This window comes from Sminthopsis crassicaudata, chromosome 5 (genome assembly GCF_048593235.1).
Source record: "Sminthopsis crassicaudata isolate SCR6 chromosome 5, ASM4859323v1, whole genome shotgun sequence".
NCBI lineage: Eukaryota > Metazoa > Chordata > Mammalia > Dasyuromorphia > Dasyuridae > Sminthopsis > Sminthopsis crassicaudata.
The window spans coordinates 77,897,763-77,920,850 of record NC_133621.1 but is presented as its reverse complement, the minus strand read 5'-3'; the positions used below and the strand labels follow the sequence as shown (position 1 = coordinate 77,920,850).

General features: G+C 32.5%; 1 protein-coding gene across 6 annotated transcripts in view; it reads right to left on the bottom strand.

Moving 5' to 3' along the window:
- The window catches only part of ADARB2 (adenosine deaminase RNA specific B2 (inactive)), a 651,356-nt gene extending 635,681 nt beyond the window's left edge, over positions 1-15,675 (bottom strand). For 2 of the 6 annotated variants that reach the window (XM_074267208.1, XM_074267213.1), the window contains exons 1-2: positions 15,214-15,675; positions 14,996-15,097 (exon numbers count right to left, since the gene is read on the bottom strand). In XM_074267208.1, the coding sequence (XP_074123309.1) occupies positions 14,996-15,095 (100 nt within the window). In that variant the 5' untranslated portion in view covers positions 15,096-15,097; positions 15,214-15,675. Of the gene's footprint in view, positions 1-14,995 lie in introns of all 6 variants that reach the window. The other 4 variants (XM_074267207.1, XM_074267209.1, XM_074267210.1 and 1 more) reach the window with 2 other exon arrangements.
- Positions 15,676-23,088: the final 7,413 nt, after the last annotated feature.

Sequence of the window (23,088 nt, the reverse complement as noted above, 5' to 3'; positions counted from 1 at the left end):
GGATTTAATCCAAATCCTGTCTTTCCCACTTTTTCCATTATGATCCTGAGCAAGTCACTGGCATCTGTCGGGTTTGGTTTCCTCATCTCTAAAGTGAGGAGGTTTAGATCATTTGACCTCTAAGTTCCTTCCTTATTCCAAATCTATTACTCCAGGATATATTGGTTTAAACAAAGATCTTTGATTGTATGCATGTCATTCCCTATACTGTTTATTAAATGCCCTTCAAAGGGTTACTGGGTCTAACACTCTTATTACTTCACAGCCATCCTGGGGTTAAACCTTGTTGAATTTAGCTAAGCCAATCCTTAGACAAGAGACACACAGTCTACCATGTAATCTGGGTAGCCTTTTTAATTAATTATTAGCATTTTTTAAAAATCAAAAAAAGTTTTTGTTACTTTTGCATAAATCCGTGCCTCCTCAATCCATAGTGACATAAATTCATATTTCTTCCACAATAAAATATTTTCTATTCTAAATGGCAAAAGTCAATATTCCAGGTGAATTGGTGGAGGAAGGTTAACAATTAATGTCTTCCTTTTCTGCCTAAATTAGTTGAAATATTAGTATCCTTTATTTCTGCATACAGAAGTTGAACGATTTTGAAAGTTTGGTGTCTGGCCAATGGAGGTCTGAGGTATTTCCATAAAATACATAGGATCACAAAGGAAATTAAAGGTTTGTGAAAATAAACATGTATTTTCCCCAGTTTACATTCATGGACCCCTTAGCTTGTATCCACAGACCAGTTAGGAGATCTATTGATGCTCTGCTATGTCGATATTACATTCATCATTATTGTTTTTTATTATCTTATCAGGAGTGGAGAGAAAAATGAAAAGTGAAGATCAAATGACATTAAAATCATCTTACATGATCATATTTTAAAAGAAAACTTACCAGAAAAACAATCCAGAAAAAAAAAATATTCCTAGGGATTAGTTCATCAAATCCCAAACCTATCAAATCCCAAGCATACATACACTCAACTTGCCAGAGAAACTATCAAAATAATTGTCTGAGGTTTTCATCTGATGAATATGCTTTTAAGTGACAGAAACAGAATTATAATTTAATCTACATTATTTAGAAAAAACCAGTTTCTGAGAGAAAAGCTGTTTTAGGGAAATACACATAATACGCTGATCCACATTTGGATAGAAATGATGCTCTTTGGAAATGAATCGGAGGAATCCTTTTAAAGGGATATTGTAATATGGTTGCATTATTGATGGTCTTAAAGGATGATTCAGTTTACTGACATTTTCTTCAAAAGTATATATAATATTGCCACGAGTTTTCATTGCCTTAGATATTTGTCATATCAAATTATGGCATTTTAAAAGACTAAAGGATACTAAAGACTCATTTTTCTTTGACATCTCTTATCATACATTTATAAAGGAAAAGGAACATGGAAGAGTCACCTAGCTTTTATTAAGCACTTATGTGCAAAGGATGGGACTAAGCACAGGAGAAAAAAAGAGGGAAAACAAATGGTTATGTTTATTGTAAGATATTATCTATGCTACTATGTCTTGTTGCAATGGTCTATAATACTTAACCATAGAGATTTCCTTTTTATGATACTTAGAGATTAGCACTAATATCTACACTTTCACACATAGAAGCAGTATATTATAAGTGATAATTAGCCAACTCTAGAATTATAGAGACATGACTGTGACATGTACTATTTGTTTGACTTTGACCCTGAAATCATAGGTCTGACAAATGCTCAGTATGTGCGTATGTGTGCATTTACACATATACACATCATGTGTATACACATAGGCCTCTCTCTATATACATATTTTTATATGTATGCATAAATGTGTATATTATATGTGTATGTAAATGTATATATACGTACATAGCTTATATGCATACGTATGTATATATGTATCTTTATTTTTTCAAAAGATCCCTTGAAAGTATATTATCTACAATTTCACTCATTTGTGAACTCAATCTCATAATTCCTAAGTACTTTAGTTTTAATCTGAACCCATGATAAGGCTAAATCCAACACTCTTACGGGTTTATCAAGTTGTACCTTAGATCAAGCATCTTTGTACAAATTGTAACAAATATCCAAAAGCTATTTGTATAAGAGTTTTTCACTAGCAAGATGATTACAGCAGAAATAGTGTCAGTCTTTTTTTTTAATATGCAAAGGATTTTGTCCTGAGATTTATGGGAAGAATGAACTTGGGGTAGCACCTCCTTTTTTATTGTAGGTTCTTTTGGCCTTATTCTCTCTTGTTTCAGTAATAGGTAATCTGCCATAATCCTGGCAAAGCTTCTGCCTCACTGGACAGTGAAGAAAAGCTTTGGGTGAGTGATAAAAGAAGTCCAGAGGTCTCACACTTAAAGTGGGGTGTTCAAAATTCTCAAGCTTTCGTTTTACAAAATTACTTGACTTGTTAAAAAAAAAAACCTTAGTAAAATAGAAAGATTTGATCAATTTTGTTATTTACTATAGATATAATCCTTTTCTGTTATAAAAACAGAATTTTATAACCGTGCTTCTTCAATGAATATTTTACTGGTAGAATCTTATGTTAGAGAATCTAGCTATAAATTCCAAGTCCTTGAGGAGACTTTGCATATTAGAGCCCCACAGCTTGTACTAATTTTGTTCTCTTGATGTATGTTTACTTTTCTTGGAAAAATCATTTTTAGCAGTTGTTCTTGCTTTTTCATTTATTATTCTACCAAGTTTACAAGTCCTTGCTTTTTCATTTGTTATTCTATTAAACATAGTGTTTATATAAGTAATATAGGTACTATGCCTTGTCAGAAGTATATTAAATATTAAAATATGTTAAAGAATACTATATACTTATATACTTCAGAAGGGAGATATTAAGTTCTTCCTAGTTTAGAAGACTTGTCAGTTCATTGTGGAGACAAACTAATAATAGTCATGGTAATTCATAGAGAGAGGAATTGCTTTGGGGGCTACAGCTGTTGTCCAGGAAGATCTAATTCAAAATTGACTTACACTTTTATATCTAATTGTCTTCATTATCTCATTCATGTGGGTACTCTAACTATCCATATATAGATTTTATGTATTCTATCTTCTCTTGTTTACTTTTTTTTTTGTCTGTCTTCCACATGGTTTATAAGCTATGTATTATTAACACAAAAGAAATAAATAAATACAGTGATGGGAGTATTTCTTTGTCCCCATTACTTTTAGATGTGCAAAACATTTTTCTTGGGCCTAACAGAAGGCTGTTATCCTTATATACATTGTTCTTTTGCAAACAAAATTTTCATGTTATATAAAGCATTGTTCCAGCTTAATTTTGGTCATAGCATAATATTCTACTTTTGTCTAAATTTTAAAGGTTTTGGACAGTGGTCCTCAAACTTTTAAATAGGGGGTCAGTTCACTGTCCCTCAGACTGTTGGAGGGCCAGATTGTAGTAAAAAACAAAACCTCACATTCTGTCTCGGCCCCTCAGCCCATTTGTCATAACCTGATGGCCCCATAAACATCCTCAATGGGCCGCATCTGGCCCGTAGGCCGTAGTTTGAGAACCCCTGGTTTTGGACATACATTTCCTATTTAGAAAGTCAGAAATCTATGATGCAAACTTGATCAATTCAAATTTTCTCTTTATAGTTGTTTTGCAAAAGGCATTTCGTTCTGTTGTAAAATTTGTGTGTAATTTTTTTGCTTTTTGGTTAACAGCTACTGAAATTATAAGGAAATAAACCAAACTTTTCATCTGTTAAAAAAGAGCATTTTGTTGTATGTTCTGGCCCCCATCATTTCACTTTGTATTTGGTTAAAGTGTACCTTGCCTAGTTTCTGGAAATTTTATGAGATTCCTTGTGATATAATAGATACCTTTATATTCAGGAAAACCTGATTCAATATGTCTCTTTTACACGTATTCGACATGTATATGATCATATGACAACATTACTTAATCTCTTGATGGTTAAATAAAAATCAAACTAAACTATTTTCTAAGACTAAAAATTATAAATGAATTGAAGTTTTCTGTAGAGCAAGATATCCACACAAATTGTATAGCTATAGATATGAACCAACCAAACAAGATCTACTTTATTGATTAATCTTTGGATCTCCAAATTCATATTTCTAAAATACTCGAGCATTTTGGATACCTAAGTGGGAAGATCAAGCCCCAAGCATGGTGGTAATAATGTAGAAGGGAGAAGAAAAAGATTTTCAAATAAACCTACAAAAGGAGTTTACTTTTATGATTAGGAATTAGTACATTGAATTTCAAGAGTTCTCTCTCTCTCTCTCTCTCTCTCTCTCTCTCTCTCTCTCTCTCTCTCTCTCTCTCTCTGTCTACTGACCTCCCCTAGATGGCATCAGTTCACAGAATATAGACTTATAGAAGAAATTGTGGTAAGCCCTCTGATATCTCCCAAAGGGGCATTCAGCCTATTTTAGTAGATCTCCAAGGTAGAAGATCTAATCCTTGATTGGAAGAAAATAAAGAAGACATGTCAATAGTATATTTACTATGCCAGAATTTAAGTTTTCTAATTTGACTGGACTTTGGTGTATCTGTGGAAAAATCCTTGTTCTTAGCTTTTTAGAGACCAAGAAAGAATATAAATATACCTCACATAGAAGGTGAGAATTGACTTTTTCAGAGGGAAATAAAATCATTGTAATTGGAATAGTTAAAAAGAGCAACAGGAGATTGATGATGCTTTGTAAACCTTTTGGGAGAGAAAGAGTGAGATTAATTTTCATGTTATAGGAGACATGAGGAAAATATCCCAGTGTCAGTAGAAACTAACCTCAGTCCCAACTTACTCTGCTAATTGTCAGAACTGAAAGTAGAGACAAAACAATATATTTATAATACTACTTATTCCCAAACAACACATCTTGTCGCTGCTGAATTGATGCACGGCCAGTACAAGGGCATGGGGAAAAAACCCCATGGTACTCTTTGTTAAGAACAGAAAAAAGGGCAATTTGACTAGATTGCTGAGTGAGGGAAAGGGAATAAAGTATGATGAGGCTGGAAAGATGTTCATGATTATGTGGGTAAATCTCTCTCAACCAGGATTTAATTCTGATTTAATAAGTACTGACTGTATGACTAGTACTATTTTAGGGGCTGTAGGAGCTTTAAAAAGAAATCTACTACAAAATTTTTGTTCTTGAGGAAGATATTCTATAGTAATAGAGATGAAATTTTGGCAAACGAAAGAATTAGCGAAAAATATGGAAAAGTATAGATAGGTGACAAGGCCAATAGTTGGGTTTTATCCTCTCCATCTTTCTAGTAAATGATGCTGAATATAGACTCTACACTCCTAAAAACTTTAAGGCAAAATTGCAAATAAAAAGCAGGATTTAAATTAGATAGGATGCAAAGAATCACAGAGCAGATTGTTTCTTTCTCTCTCCCAAAGAAATGCTTTCAGTGTTCAAGTCCTTCCAGAATTTGCTTTGAAATTCTATTTTTCTGTCTCGCTCTCTTCATCTCTTTTTCTCCCTAATCCTCTCCATCCCTTTTTAGAACCCTCTGCTTTCCTTCTTTCCCTCATGCCCCTTTTCTCCTTCTATCTCTGTCCTTATCCACTTCCTTCTGCTTTCCTCTTCATATGTCTCAGCTACCCTCTCTCTAATAATATTGACTTTGTTTTAATTTGTTTTATCCTTCTGGCCACTGAAAGTTTTCAAATCCATTTGGTTTTCTCATCCATTGTCCGAAAAAAATCAAATAATTTAGGTTTTTAAAGCTACCTTAAATAATTATTCTATTCAAGAAGCCCTTACTTGGGGACACTGCAAAAAAGAGATGCTTGTATTACTTTTCAAAAAATAAAGAACAAAGAACTCCAATCATTTTCCTTTAAGGCAAATATCAGAGATCCAAGTTGTTTTTACTAGAAATCAGTGCTTTACCTATTCTCACAAATTTTCTATTTTTAAAAATTATATTGTAAAAGTCTCTTCTTAAAGATTATTCCATATTGTACTTAGTAGATTGTTCCTATTTTAAAGCTTGTTAACTAGATTGCGGTACTAGTGTTACAGAAGAAAACCTCAATAAAAAATCCATGCACATGTGAATATAATTCTGTTGGGGGGACTTCAGACCTGATTTTCCCAATTGGTAGAACTCTCTGTATGGAAACTCCTTCTCCTGTTGAAATTCTGCAACTCATCTGTAACTTAATAGTCATATAGATTCAATAATTTGTTAATGATAACACAGTTAGTATGTGCAATATTTTCATCACTCCAAAAACAGCCTTCTCCACCTGCCTTCTGAATATAGGATAGTGAGGTGAAATGAAACTGGAATATACTTTCCCATCCATACAATCTGTATTTGAGCACTTAGCCAACTAGGCACCTGGATGAAAACACATGAACGCAAAAATGGCAATGAATTATATTTAGCATAGATTTTACAAATTAGAGATCCAGAATCATGACTTAAATGAAATTTGAATTAAAACAAAATAGTGATTATGCAAAATTAGCAGAAGACTTGGAGGTTTTCAGACCCTTTAAATGAATAACCTTACATTTCTAAATGTCTACTTAACAAGTAAATCTGCCTCAATTTCAATCAATGTTGAGTGTGCATTCCTCTTTAGCACCTGAGAAAGGAAAATGGTAAAAATGTTAAAGCAACACATTACCCACACAGCTAAGCTATGCTTTTATGCTTGACACTATTTTTTCTTAGCATAGCACCTGTCAAAAGGATATCGAAGTTAGTCTATTCCTCTGTTTGGGTGTTATAAAAGCAATTGTTTGTCCCATTATTCTCCTCTTAAACCTGGAGCCATAAGCAGGTCATGGTTTCTAAATTACTTCTTATCAGCTCGAGGTGTAGGGTGGTGTAGGGTGATTTGTATTCTTTATTTCTCTCTGCCCCATATGTTCTGGAGAGCTAGTCACTACCAGCTTGAATGTGGATACTCTCATGAATAGACTAGGAGTGTTTCAGTGGCAATGTTGTGTTTAGAGTTGGACTAGAGCAAAACAGTTTTCATGTGCATTGTTAATATAGGCACATTTGAGTTTTTCACTATATCAGAAAAAGAGAGATACTATTTTACAGTATGCTTTTGCTAGGTCCTAAATCACAGAAGAAAAGAAAAAAAAAGTCATTTTTTGGATTATGCCAAGAGGATAGAATCTGAGCTTGCATGCATTTTGTTTTTCAGTATGTCGACCAAGAACTGTCTAGTATAAAGTGAGAGGATATTTCTTTTAAGGACACATCTATTTTCACAGTGGCAAACCAAATGCATGTATGGCATCTGTTGTAGATAGGGATGAGTGAGCCCAACCAGATTCAGGGTTGAGAGGAGGTCACAACTATTTTTCTGTTGTTTTTTTTTTTTTTTCAGTGTTTGTCAAATTTGCATTTTTTCAAGTGCTATTCCAATTATTTGATGTAATTTTTATTATAAGGGGAAAACATATGAACTCTTGAGGGATTCAGATTAATAAAAATGTGTTTTGATAGACTTGCTTCATGTTTAGGAAAACCATCTCAGTCTAAAAAGCTTCTTCTTTAAACAAAGGTTCGTCTCAATTTTGCCTAACAAGAAGGGATTTGTGTTTTGTGGACATTTTGAACCAGGACAGTTGGATTTTTGATTCAGAAAATGGTTTTGCCCCAATTCTACATGATGTATTTTATTTGAGAAAACATATAAGGCATTAGAAAATGATAAATAAGATTTTCTCTGAATCAGTTACTGAAAATAAAAGTCACAAATAAATGGTGAAGTAGAGATTATTTAAATCTATAAAGTTTGCAATAGTGAGTTGAACTAAAGAGAAAATTTCTATTTGAGATATTTAAAGGAATTGTTTATGCTCTTTGTAGACAAGAAATAAACTGAAAAAGCATGCTAAGAATTAATTATGGCATTCATCATATTACATTAATGACTGCTGTGGCAGATGTTTCTTTTCCCTTCTATATAATAGGTTTTCTTTTTTTTTTTTTTAAAGTATATTATTATACTATTATCCTAAATGGCAAAACAAAAATGTAGAATATACCTTTGATCTACTTTATAAGAGTGAAATACACTTTGAAAAGTAGAGATTAGTTTGCTTGGTTGTAAAGCTTTCTAGCTTGATACATATAATCAAGTTCAAGTTAAAGGTATAATATGAAAGAGTAACTTTAAAAATTATCTTAGGTTAGTTTCATATCTGTACTGCTCTATTTCAGTTTAAGCAAGTCATTCAATAAAATCCATAGGAGGTTTTAATCATGTTAGTTGTAGAAAAGTAGATGGACTTTCTTGATGGAAATTTTGTTCACCTTGAATATTTATGTTTTTGTTGAATTAGCAGTTACACAAACATGACTGCTCTAATTGCTTTCTCTGCAATGGAAATAGCTCAATGAAATCACCTTTAGTCCTTCAGGCTTAGATGTGCACAAGTGGCAAATCTTTGAAATTCCAGCCCAAATAAAAGATCCTTTAAAAATATTTCAGAATCTTAGCACTAATTGTATGTGTATCTCCCTTGGAAATCCAAAATAAAATCTGATAATGTATAAATAATTTTTTCATACCCAAATCTGTGTGCATTGGTAAGTTTAATATTTTAAGTCTGCATAATATTTTCTTAATATAAAGTGAGATGCATTTCTTTCATATATTTGTATTCTTTGATAGCATATCATATCCACTATCAGGAGTTAGGTGATTGAAAAATAATTGTAATGAGAATTAACATACATTTAGGGATAGCACATAAAAGGAACATTACTTATTCTATATTCAAAAGATAACATCAAGGACTTGTTTGGTTACTAAGTACTTTGTACTTTGGATTGGAATAAAAATGGGAAAATGCAAAAATGGTAACATGAGGAAATTGTACTCTAAGGAACCTTTCTAACATTTATAGTTTCATCAGTAATGTCCTGTCTTGTTTGCAAATAACTAAAAAACAAATTTGATAAATAAGATTTTTCTTCTTGTTATTTTCTTTTTGATAGAAGCAAACATAGCAATTCTAATATCACTTTCATACCTAGGTATACATTCAGCAAACAATATTTGGTTCATTTGTAAGTTAGCAAATGATAGATATAGGTTCCAATCTCAGCTTTGTACCAGTAGTATTTTAAAATGGAGTCAGTCTAGATATTTGACTTGGTATATTTGAATATTCTCAGGTAGAATAATTAAGGAGTCATAATTTCTAACTCAAGAGCAAGGATTACTTGATAACGAGATAAATATGCATTTATTTATAGCAAGATTGTAATAATGAAATATAAAAGGTACTTTTTTCAAATGCTAAAAAAGCACAATGCAACTTTAAGAAGTATAAACATATCTCTATCTTCCCATCAATTTCCTATCTTCTAAGAGTTATTGTTGGAAATTGCATTATTTTATTTAAATAATTATATTGTTTTGTATATATTTTTTTAAAATGTGGACTGACATGGATCTGACTACATAGTATATAGCCTTGATAAAAATCTATGTTTCCACATTCAAGAAAATATTTGTAAAGGATGAAATTAACTTAGATTCATCATACTTGATAATTTTATATAATACTTAAACATATTCTAAGAGTTCTAATTAGTAGATATTATGCATAGAATTGAATTTCCTTTTCTGTCCACACCATAAATAAACCTAAGAAATGATAGTACTGAGCAAATGGTATAAAATCTTTAATGCTTTTGTTATTTCATTACATGATTTTGGTCGCCCTTTAATTTTTCCATTTACTTTATCAGTTTGGAAAAGAGCTCTCATAAAAGGGATTAAAATACTCTTGGCATTAATTAGCATACAGAATTTTAGATGTTTTGGAATCCGCTACAAAAATCTTTGTGGACAGAATTTACTTAACTATTCTCTGTTTAGGAAGGTCTAATTTTAAATAGTTTATGGTCAAAGAGAAGCTAGTTTTATTTTCTGCTTGTAGAAATACACCTAAAACATTCGTGTTCAAAGGACAAAATGCTGATGAGTGCAGAGCAAACTTGCATCTTGCTTAAATGTAGCACCTAACTTAATAACTAATTCTATGTTGCCTATTTGGAGTTAATTGAACATTGCATGTTTTAATCACAGTGAAAATCATTTTCCTAAGTCACATAAAAACCAACTGTTTTGTCATCCTAACCTTCCATACATGCTGTTGCTAGGAAGACATCACCACTATAACCTCATCCTCGATTGTTTAGATATGGCCTCATGAATTCGATATTTTTATTCTATATTTAAGATCAGTCATTGTAGCTAATGCCCTTGATGCAATCTCAAATTGCTGTCATTACACGGATCACTAAAAACTGAAGGTAATAATAAAATACAGCAACAACAACAAAGAAAAAGACAGTTTAAAAAATTCCTACAAAATTAGATGATGGCTAAAGGTTTAATCAATTACATTTTATCACCAAATCCAGTCCTTCCTCTTGAGCTGTCAGAGAATGAGATAAGCAGAGAGCATCTTGAAACACGATGACACAAGCCTGTCATGGGGAAGGAGTTGTGTCCCTGAACCAGCCAAGATGAAACACGTTCATTTATTACTTTGGCATTGCAGGAAGATGAAAAGCCATTGTAGCTTTCTACCTCCATCCTTACCACAATCTTTCTATTTCATTAATTTTTCATGGAATTTCAATTCACAATAATCTTGCCTCTGTTACCCATCTACTTAGTTCATTGTGTCAACTTTTTTTTTTTTCCTATTAGCATCGCAAAGCTTTGGAAACCTGTCCAGTTTTTCCATTATTTTCTCACAATTTGTCTTCTTTTACTTGTTTACAGATATTTGTATTTGTGTTTTCAAAATTCATTCCTAATAGTACATTTGACTGGTAACTTTGAAGCAGCATGAAATCCCTTAGACTTAGTTGCATTCTTGTCAAGTATTGCAAAGAAAGAAATGTCACATACCACTTCCCATTTCGAATTAAAGTTAGTACATATTTATACTACATTCAAGATTAATCTTGAAAGCTTTCTTTTTAATCTTTCAATTTATGATGATTGACATATTAAAAACTCATCTCTTTCCTCTGTGTTTTCTCTTGGAATCATCTCAATTTTTAAAATACATTTCAACCATTATTTTCAACCATTTTGGTTACAAAACATTTACTTTTTCCCATACCAATCCTCCATTCTTTTTACTTTTTATACTAGTTCATGCAAGAGTGAATCAAATCCAAGCAATTACAGAGTACATTTCAAGCTAAGAAATGATTTCTTTTAGTAAATAAACATATGAAACAATTCTAGTAATGTTCATGGCCCACTAATGAATAAAATTAATTTAAACATTCCAGAAAATACATTTACCACAAGTTATACAGAATAACAACAAATATTAACAATCAGAAAAGTGACTAAAGGACAATTATTTGAAGATTATATGTGATGACACTGATATTCTTAATTTTAGCAGCTGGATTTCAGCTGTCGACATTTTGCATAAGTATGTAAAACTGTTGTAAGTAGGAATTACAGACCCTACCTTATGCATATTTACTTCTTGGATCACTTCATAAACAATTATGTATAGGTTTGATATAACCAAATAATTTAGCTTATCCAAGCACAATATTTTAGGACACTTCTAACAAGTGGTCTGAAATATGTGAAAACTCTGCACTCTCTGAGAGAACTGAACTGTGTGAATATGATAGATATCTAACAGTGAAATATCTCCCATATCACAAGTATTCTTGCTCTTTTCTTGAAATTCTAAGAATAGTGAGAATAGTGAAAATGCAGAGTAAAGACTGAATTTAGTCTTTAGTCCAATGGGATATGGGCATCTTCTAATTCATATAACTTACAAGTCTGCCTTCCACTATTGTTTCTATAGTTTTATTTAAATTTATCATTTTTCTCTTATGTAAATGCCAAATTTTAATTTTTATTTATACAGAGTGTATACTGAGTTATAATTCTAACACAGAGAATAACTGTTGTTCTTATAAGTATTTTTAAGACAAAGTTTCAACTTCCAAATTAGATCATGTAAAGATATTAGTGATAACAAGAAAATAGTTTATTTTATAAAAAAGCAAAGTCTTATATATTCCTCAGTATTAATAACTAAGGGATCTAAAATTTATTTTCTCCAATGCCAGTTTAAGATATGTTTAGTTTTTTCTTTTAATTTATTTTTAAGTGGCATGATGATTAGAAATGTGATTATTCCAAAGAATTCTATATCACTTATTATCACATGTATATTTGTGTGTAATGTACATATGCATATAATTATACATATATACACAATAATAAGAAATATTTAAATTATGGATATGGGAAAGTGATAGTATTGCCTATTAATAATTGAAAAAATAGTTTCACTTAAAAATTTTTTTATTCAATTTTTGTACAATTGACATGGAAAAGAACCTGCTGTTCAAATAGTACATATTTCTTCTATCTATACTTTTTTCTTCAAATCAAAACATTCCCCCCAAATGTAATGTTAAGCTTATTTACTACATTGGTCTTTACAAAAGACTTAATAAAGACTTAATAATGAGGTGACTTTTAATGTTCATCAACAGGTATGATATTTTAATATTAGATAAATGTTAAAAACAAAAAAATAAAAGGTAATTTACACTATGAGTCTAGGAATAGAATTTAATTTGACTATCAAGTGACTAAAAAAAAATTAGGCATTACAAACTCACATGTTGCATGGAAAGAAGGAAATTTCCTTTCTCTATACTATAGAATATTATTTTATTGCCTCAAACTCTTAAGCATTAGCTGTTGATTTCAGTTGATTTTCTCATGAAACACTTAATAATATTATGTTTTCTCCCACACCATGATCCCTACATAAAAACACTATAGAAGATTTCAGCAAAAGACTCACCTATATGCAGAAACTACCCTCTACCTGACCACTTTTTCCTCTTGCATTATTGGCTAAGAATAAGAATAAGAAGAAGATAGTAAGCAACATGTTCAGGTATATGCAAAAAATTTAAAAGTATGGAAGCTTCTTTTATATGAAATTCCTTAACAACTATTGTCCTACTCACCAAGTTAATGGCAAATAAAAAAATGTTCAAATTCATATTTCCCTATTCCCCAAAGTAGATTTCCTGAAATACAAATGCTTTCTAAATGGAATTAAAATAAATTGCATTTTTAGGGGTGAAGTGGTGAAAGCTCCCTTTCAAATTAAATTATTTTTCTTTTAGATATTGTTTTAGCATAAGTATTCCATACTTTTGTTAAAACATTTCTCATGAAATCTACTTAAATTTTTCATAATGCAAAACACTAATTAGTACATATATATGAAGATATATAAGTATGCAAACTGAAGAGAGTATGTTTATTTCTTTTGTAAGTTTTATCTATGCTTGCAAATCTTCTTTCACTTAGGCTGATGTCATGACTTGGTATTGTCTTTAGAAAGGCTATAAAAGTCTTTTTTTTCAAAATGGAATATTCTAAATTGCTAAGTGAAATTATCCAGCACCCATTTTTAGCAACCAGAGGGCACAGTGAGAGTTACCAAATACTTTTTTACTTTGAAAGCAGAGTTTAACCCTTTTCTAAAAGTTATTATGCTGTGTTTATCACTATTGTTTGCCTGGGATATTGACATTTGTAGCTTCAAACTCTTTGGCTAACTTCCATTACTAGAAGAGGCAAAAAGGGATTTTTGAGCTGTTAAAAAGTAATTAGGTTGATGGTGTGACAGAAACTATCTTTCACATTTGGAAAGATAAAAATTAGCAGTGATAAGGGATTTCCTATTCTGATCGGATCTGATAATATATTTTTCATGAGGAGCTTTTAAATGGGTTGGTGGTGGCAGAAAGAATTTTAGTTATGTCTTTCTTGCTGTTCTTTCTAGCACCAAATTTTCTCATCTCTAAAGACTTCAATTTCAAATTATGTGCATCAGTTCAACTTTTTCTCTCTTTACCGACAATAAGCAGCTGACAATGACATGAGATCCTCTCTGTGGGAGAGAGTAGGGCAGGCTTAGAAGAAGCTTTTCATCTGTCTATCCTGTGCTCACAGGCTGCAAGAGCATTCAGGAATACTGCTTCTTCTATTAGAGCAAATGTTAATTTTATATCAACATCCCTCTTTAGAAGCACTGTGGGTCTAAGATGACATTGACTAACTTTATGTACTTGAGCTCCAGAAATATTCATAAGGAGGCAGCCCCATGACTGTTTGCAAACCAGCAGCAACCTGTCTTCAAAGTGAATTTACCCTCGCCCCCTACTCGGGTTTAAACCTTGTTTGGCTACTAGCAAAATGTCATGCTTGTTTCTCTTTTAGAGAGTAATCCCCATTAATATCACCCCTACCCCCACCTAAAGCATTCAATTGTAGTTCTGGGTATTTTTCAAATGAAGTGACATGCTTCTAAGTGAAAACTAGTAGACTGTTTGGGGGAGCGATTACCAATGATTAGCCCGCTCCTTCCTCAAAGACAATTTGGACCTGCAAAGCTGACACTAAATTTCATTTTAGCGCTCTTACTGGGGATGGTTCGAGCTATTTTTCATTAACCACCATGTGATAATGTTACCTCTGACAGGGTCAAAGAAGCACCAGCCTTGTACTGCTGTACCTGGTCGAGGAAATGGATCCTTTCTTGTGAAAAGAAAGAAGAGCTTCTCCCTCATTCTTTCCCTATGTTACCCCATCCTTACCTCCTCCCCTTTAAAAACTGTCTCCCGTCAAAGAAGCCTTTTGCTTGCCCGGTTTGTTATATACATTCGCCAAAAAAAAAAAAAAAATAAAATAATAAAATCCTTTTGGCTTATACAAACCTCTAGCAATTTACAAAAGTATCTGCACTCCTAAGTGACATTTGTATTTCACATACCATTGGCTTTTAAAAGTGCAGCTTTTCAAAAATAAAGAGAAAACAGGAAAAGAACAGGAAAAGGGAAAGAAAAGGGGGAACTAGAGAGTTGGGAATCCGGGGAAAGAGAGAAATTCTTACCTTTTCTCTTTGATCTTCTTCTCCTCCTCCTCTTGGACTTACATTTGAGTTGATTACTTAGCCCTCCAGACCCTCTGTTGTTCCCCAAAACGGATGCCATGGCTGAAATTCAATAGACGGAGAATAGAGATGAGTTCTTTCTTGGTAAATTTCACCTTTTTCTTGCTCTCACAGCTGCTGCTGCTGCTTCCGCTTTGCAGATCAAGGAGCGGACTCACTTTTGAGTACTGAGCCCCCTTTCTAATTGTTCTCTGTCACTTGTTTTCAGCTGGGATGAGTGTCTCTGATCTCCTTGGCTGGCATTCTTAAATGCTCCAACGATGTGCAAAGTGAGAGCTGTGCAAAGGTAGGGACTCAAGCATCAGAAGAGCTCTGGATAGCTCGCGTTCTCGCTGCTTCTCTTTAGCAGGGCTGGAAATGCACGGCTTCTACTTTTTGCGCCTCTGTTAGTTGTTTGGCACCAGACACTTTGAAGCCAATCATGCAGGGAGCTTGTCTATTTGCTGCTGCAAAGTCTAATTAGATCCAATCACAATTGTCTCCTGGCTCTGACATCAGCACCACCAGCCCTTTCCATTCCCTGTCAGCTTGCAAACTCAGCTCCCATTTGGACTGACGGATATGCTTAGGACCTGATAGAAAGGAGAGGAGAACTGCACTGTAGGGAATAAAAAAACATACTGCCAGTTTATCTGGGAGAAGCCTAAGGGGGCAGCTTACAAGAAGAGATGCTACAAAGGGGATTTCAAACCTTTCTGCTTTAGACCATGTGGGCAGAACAATATGCATCCAGACATTCGTAAAAATGCAGGGACTATTTTCTCTGACCAACTAGTTATTAACTAGTTCATTTACATTACTCATTGTTTCAAGAGGGAAAGATCTTTCTTAAAAAAGCCTACGAACACAGTGCCTTAGGAAGGGACCTAGCTTTGTAATCCCCAGGGAAAGAGCCTGTCTTGGGGTATTTATTTTGTCAGAGACTGCTTAAAAAATCCCTAGATGTTCACATTGAAGAAGAAAATTATTATGTAAAATAAATATGTGTGTGTATGTGGGGGGGGGTCAAAATTATTTTAAAAAGAGGGATTGCTGAGTCTAGAGATTCATTTAGAAAATAATGAAATGAGTAGTACAGAAAGACTTATCAGCCAGTTTCATTGTTAACTATAATGTTCAGATAAAGAAAGTAAGAATATATAGGAGGTATATGGTAAATTAAATTATAATATGGCTTCAGCTCTTGAACGATTTTTTTTGTTTGTTTTGTTTTTGCAGTTCTCTCTTCTGTTGAAAGCTATAGATATGGATCTTTAAACAAAGAACAGTTATTTTGAACAGTTGCACTTTGCCTTTAAATAATATCAAGCTATTAATTAGAATAAAAATTAGTTGGTACAAATCATCAAAGAGATTCATTGGAATATGTTGATATCATGATTAAAAAGCAGTTTTTAAAAAGTTTTCTGTGGTGGCAAGTTTTGAGGAAATCCTTGTGTGCCTAGGCTTGAAGAAAAAGAAAAAGTCATTAGGATATGGTTGGCAGTTTAGTTGCCTAGCTCTAAAAATATAAGTGGTACATCAAGAAATTATTGGATCACCCCTGAGTAGAGTAAAGGAGTTTTAATGGTAGTATGTGGGACAATGACAAGAATAGGATAATAATTTCCATGGCAATTTCTCTTCTTTAGTGTCAAAAGAAGGAAGAAAATAGATTATTATCACTTCTTGAATGCTTCATCTTTGCACCAAGGACCACTTTGATTTTTCCCCTTAAGGATTCTGAATCTTGAATTGTTGTTACCCATTTAAAAAGAGGAAGGAAATATCATATCCTACTTTCAATTCACCAATGAGACCAAACTGGTCTTTGTTCCATCCTCAGTTAGAGGCCTTGCATTCTTCAGCAGATCTGAATTTTACATTTTTGTATCAGAGACATCATCTATTGTACTACTGAATTTTAACTGGTTAATTTATTTCAGATTACCAATACAACATAATAGGAATTCCTCATTTATATGAAGTGTGACATCTTCACTCCATTGTCAACAATATGTAATCATGGTGACAATTCCTACTAAATATTTCAAAGAGGCATTGCATTCATTGTTAACTTTTATCATGTAAATGGGGCATGAAAGCTTTAACTATATCCAGAAATAAAGTTCAAAGATTATATTAGTGAGCCTTCTAGAGATGATCTCAATGAACCTTTCTTGTTTAACTTGTAAGACTTTGATATATTGGGTATAATATGATGAGACCAGACAAAAAAATCATAAAGCCAGGGAAATTGGAATAGTAAAATAGTAGGGTAGGATTATTTGGGGAGTAGGCCTATTATATAATTGATGTGGGGAACTCCTAAGGAGGAACCTTCCTCTGAGGCCTGCCAATTCAATGATGTAGAATGACACCAACTCTTTTACTTGAAATCTTTAAAGTTACTTGAGAAAATATGTGATTTATTCAGTGTCATTTAGTCAGTGTGTGTCAGAGGCAGAATTTACCTTGTGGAATCTTCAGGTAATTATGATCAGGATTATTTTATATGTAAACCATGATAATGAACCCTTAAATAATTTCATTCCAGAAAGCCTATTAATGAGTTGGTTTTCATCTCTCTAATGGGAAGTAACTATCAATGTCTTCTTATCTTACCTTTGCTTTTTCCTTTAGTCATACTCATGGAATCACCCTTTTATTCCAATATGAATTTAGAAGGGGCAAAGAGCAAAAATTGAGGTAGAGTACATGGTGAGCACAATCTCATTATCTGTCACTGAATTTTGTAAATGATCATATTTGTTCAATCACTGGTCTTACAAATAGAATGTGGAAATGAGGAGTCAGATTACTGGAATCAACTACAACTATAGACATGCTAATGGTAATATAGCAGTGATCAACCAGAAAATGAATAAATGCAGGAGTGAGTAAAAATAAATAATTTTGGATAGAATGGAGAGAAGATCCATCATTTCTGTGAGATTTCCAGCTTGCAAAAGAATAGATTTTGTCCATACTTGCAGAAAACTCATGTGTGAGTATGTAAAATTAACTATTCTAGGTGAGAAGAAAATATTTTTGAGAACAGGAATTAATGTTTTGTACTCCTTTGTATGTCATATATTACCTAGTATAGTTACACGAATATAGTGAGAATTCTAGGCAAATTCTTAACTTGACTTAATTACACATAAACTTTCCCACTATCACTGTGTTAATATGTCATCATATGTTACCAGAGATCACTTGAATATGAAGAAAATTAACTTTTTTCTCTAATCTCTTCCCTTTTTCTATAACTAAATCTTCACTTGAACTATTTTTTAGACTTCTCTGTCAAAGAATGTGGTAAAGCAGAAATAACTACTGGGACTGTTGACTTTTAGACAGGTATTGATTATTCTTGGGCTAATGCTATTCATTTAGAAGGATGTCTGATGCTATTGAAAGTAATGAAATAACCAAAGAAGGTCACCAGCTTGCTAGGCTGAAGCACAGGTAAAAAATTAAAATACAGCTGTGAAACCTGAAACAAGAGCCTCATCACTTAGCTAGTAATACCACAGATTATTGTTAGTGTCTAATGTTTAATGACTTAAAAAAGAGAAAGTTCAGCTGATGTAGCTGTCTTCACTATTGACTTGAAGAGCATTGTTTTTGCATAGGCTAATTTTGCTGCTGTTGCTGTTTTACAGACAAAACTATTTACTGAAAATTCACTTTGGAAACTTCAGGAACTTTGAGTTACCTTGATAGAAAATGTGCACATAGGAAAAAAGAAAGCATATTAATGTAGTGTAAATCTAGTGCATATGAGCCAAAGCGGTCCAAAGAGAAAGCTTAAGATTGAATTAGCCAAAAGATTTAATTGGATGTCTGACCACATTACAGAAGATCTGTGACCATAGAAAGTGTGAGTGTGTGTGTGTGTGTGTGTGTGTGTGTGTGTGTGTGTGTGTGTCTGTAGGTGGGAATGAGGAAGAAAGATTTATTTTCTTTTTGTTCATTTAGACCACATCCAGATTCTTGTATGTTAGTTCTTTATTATGGGGGGGTTGAGTTGAGGCTGGATGAATTGGTGATATCTTAGAAGGGAATTTTGTTTAGAAACAAGTAGGATGGATTAGATGACTTCTGAGTTCCCTTCCAACTTAAGGATTCTCTGATTCTTTTTAGTTCTGAGATATCTTGATTGATTTTGTTGAATAATTGATATGTATTTAGAAGAGTCAGAGGACTCAAAGATCATGACTTCTGTTGAAAAAACTGGGGAAGTTTCAAGTGGACTATTGGATATGATAGCCTTTCAAATAAGAGAAAGGATTTTACAGAAAAGGAATTATATTTGTGTTTCTTGACTTCAGGGGGCATAACTGAGACCAAGTGGCAGACATTATGGGTAAGGACATTTTAGCTTGGTTTAAGTCATAAATTTCTAACAATTAAAATGTTGTTTTAGAAATGGAAGAGATAGCTCAATTATTTGTATGTTCCAAGTCACCAAATACATAACACAGATATATGGATGTGTGAATAGATATAGCTATAGATATTTATTTATACATATGCATAGATATGGGTGACTTTTTTCTCTATCTCATATTGTAACGATTTAGGTAAGAGTTGAATTAAATAACTTTTGAGTCCTATTATTTTCTTTTTTCTAGTAAATTTATTTATTTTAATACACATTGCTTTATGAGTCATATTGGGAGAAAAAAAATCAGAGCAAAAGGGAAAAATCATGGGAGAGATAAAAAAATAGAAAAAAATGAATATAGCATGTGTTGATTCACATGCAGTCTCCTTAGTTCTTTTTCTGCATGCAGATGGCATTTTCTATCCAAAGTCTTTTGGAATTGTTTGGGACTGAACCACTAAAAAGAATCAAATCTTTTGTAATTGATCATTGCACATTCTTGCTGTAATTGTATATAATATATTCCTGGTTTTAATTATTTTGCTCAGCATCAGTTCATGTAAATCTTTCCAGGCCTTTCTAAAGACATCGTGTTCATCATGTTTTTATAGAACATCATCCATTATTTTCATATACCACAACTTGTTTAGTTATTCCTCAATTGAGGGGCAAATATTCATTGTCCAATTCTTTGCTACCACAAAAGGAGTTATTGCAAAATTTTTTTGCACATGTGAGTCCTTTTCCATCCTTTATGATTTCCTTGGGATGCAGTCCCAGTAATGTGCTTTCAGTGTTAAAGGGTATACACAGCTTTATAGCCATTTGGGAATAGTTCCAAATTGCTCTCCAGAATGGTTGGATCATTTCACAACTTCATCAGCCATGTATTAGAGACCCAGTTTTCCCACATCCCTTTCAATATTTTTCATTCTCTTTTCCTGTTATCTTAGGTATTAATTAGGGCGATACCTCAGAGTTGTTTTTAATTTGCAATTCTCTAATCAATAGTTATTTAGAGCATTTTTTCATATGGCTATAGACTTAATTTCATCATCTGAAAATTGTCTATTCATATTCTTTGATCATTTATCAATTGGGGAATGACTTGTTTTCTTATAAATTTGACACATTTCTTCATATATTTTAGAAATAAGACCTTTATCAGAAACACTGGCTGCAAAGATTTTGAGTCCTATTATTTTCAAATGCTCTGATTCTATTCTTCACAGTTGAGAGGGGCTTGTCAAGGAAGATGGTCTATACAAAAAGAAAAACCTTGAAAGGTATTTGGAGATGTTGAAAGATATGAAATTATAAAGTAATATAACAATCAGCTGGATTATAAAACTGACTAGTTTTGTGAACTTTACCATGTTACCTTCTTCTTACCTGACTTCCTCCTATTGTACATACTTTATGAGAATGAATGAGAAAAGAAAAAGGCTGTAAAACTTGTTCATAGTAAGTATATGTATATATACATTATATATATTATATTTTGTAATATATCATATTCACATCAAATATATATATATATATATATTTCCCTAATTTTTATTAATTTTATTTTTGACACTTTAATTCTGGTCATGTTCTCAGTTCATTATAACAGATCTAAAGGATTTGCTATAATATCAATAATCATAATAGTTGACTTACATATCTCTTCAAAGATTTCAAAATGTTTACCTGCTTTCTTCAATTTGAGTTTCAAATTAACTCTCTGAGGCAAACACTAATGTTCACATTTTGTTGGTGAATAAACTGTGGCTAAGAGAGAGTGGAATTTTCTTTGGTCAAACATCTGATACCAGAAGTATTTTTAAAATCCAAGCCTTCCAGATTCCAAGTATACTCATCTATTGCTTATGATCTTAGAGAATCTTTTGCTTCTGTTTTTTAGATGAGGAAAATGAGGTTCAGAGAGAAAAAAAAATTGCTAGGGTCACTGCACCAGGTTAGTGGTAGCTTCAGAACCATAAGTCAAGTAAAGAAACATTAATTAAGTACTAATTATGTTTCAGGGGCAGAAAATCTAGTTTTCTAATTTTCATTCTTTCTACCCAATCATTCTGCTTCTCCTTATGCCATGATCCATTTCTCCTCTTTTCTTGAACTATCCAGTAGATAGTATTAAACAACAGGTTGATTTCAGCTTTAATTTCTCATAATATCTTGTTTTCAATAGAAGTAACTTCTATATCAAAATGGAATTAATCTCTTTTAAGTATTGGAAAGTAATAAAAACCACCTATAGAAATGTGAAATGCCTAATTTTAACTCACATTTTAATTAATATTCTTCTTTATCTCTCCATCAACAGTCAATTCTTCTACTAGTTAGAAAAAAATAGTTGAACAAAGGGCTCTCTAGAGATATTTTATGTTTGCTGACTCACTACATCATCATATATGACACTGAATTATTAGCTTCCACAAACAGAAAAATAGCACAAGAAGGCTTCTCTGCTCTTTCATCTTCAGCCATTGTTCTTAAATTTAAATCACTCACATCAAAGAACTTAGGCATAAAACCCCAACTACTGAAAAAAATCACAATTTAGAAAAGCATTTGCTTTGCCAAATGTATTTCCAGTCACATTCTCAAAGAGCTATAGGTTAGTATCTTGGACTGCTTGGTAAAGTAAATGAATCTAGAGGCTGCTACTGATGGAGAAATATGCTTTTCCTATATAAAGCTTTTTAACAGTACAATTTTATTTGCATTTCCCTCCTAATGCCACCTATTTGAGGACAACATATGTATGTATGTTTGTGTGTAACCCTTCATGCCCCCATTCTAACCTCTAAATACTACATTATTTTTTTAATAATTAACTCCACAATATCTGGAGAAAAAAAAAGGCAACTTGACAAAATCTGGATTATCTTCATAGTTTCCAGGATTGCTGGTTAGACGATATACCATTGTTGTGAGCACCTCAGAAATCATAGGATATATCTGTCATGAAACATAACTGACCTCTGGTCATAAATCTTTTCTCCCAGCTACTTACACAAGCCAATTCCATTTCTTCTGCCTAGATCCAGGTTATACTCTCGATAGATCTTGGTTACAGGAACAATGTTTAGATTCTGTATTTTATGACTTCTATGACCTTTTCATAAGAGTGAAGTACAAAATCTTACTAGAAAATATTTGCACAGAATGTTAGCAATAATGACCTAGAATAATCTTCTTTAACATTCTAGATAAAATCAATTATTATCATTCACATTTAAAATGCCTTTGATTACTATATACTAGCTTCTAAAATATGAAATTTTAATATTTTAAATTATCATTATTTAAAGCTACATTAAAGTATTGCTTATCCAGGATACTCCTTTGAGACATGGTCTAATACAGTTCTGAGAATTAATGTATTTTGGTCCCATATCTTCTCTTGGAACCCAGGATTTTCAAAATGAAAGATACCCTATCCCTAGAGTGCTATGTGACAGCCTGAAGAAAGGAAGAAAACAAAACACAGATGGAATTAATGGTTTGGGATGTTAATCAATGTAATAAATTGAAAAGAAGGGATGGAAGCTTGTCAGGAATACATTGCTGTTATTTAAATGAGAGCAGGGCTGATGTAATGAATTTATTGTAATTTCTCCCATTGATGTTTAGTCTACCCTTTGATTTCCTCTTC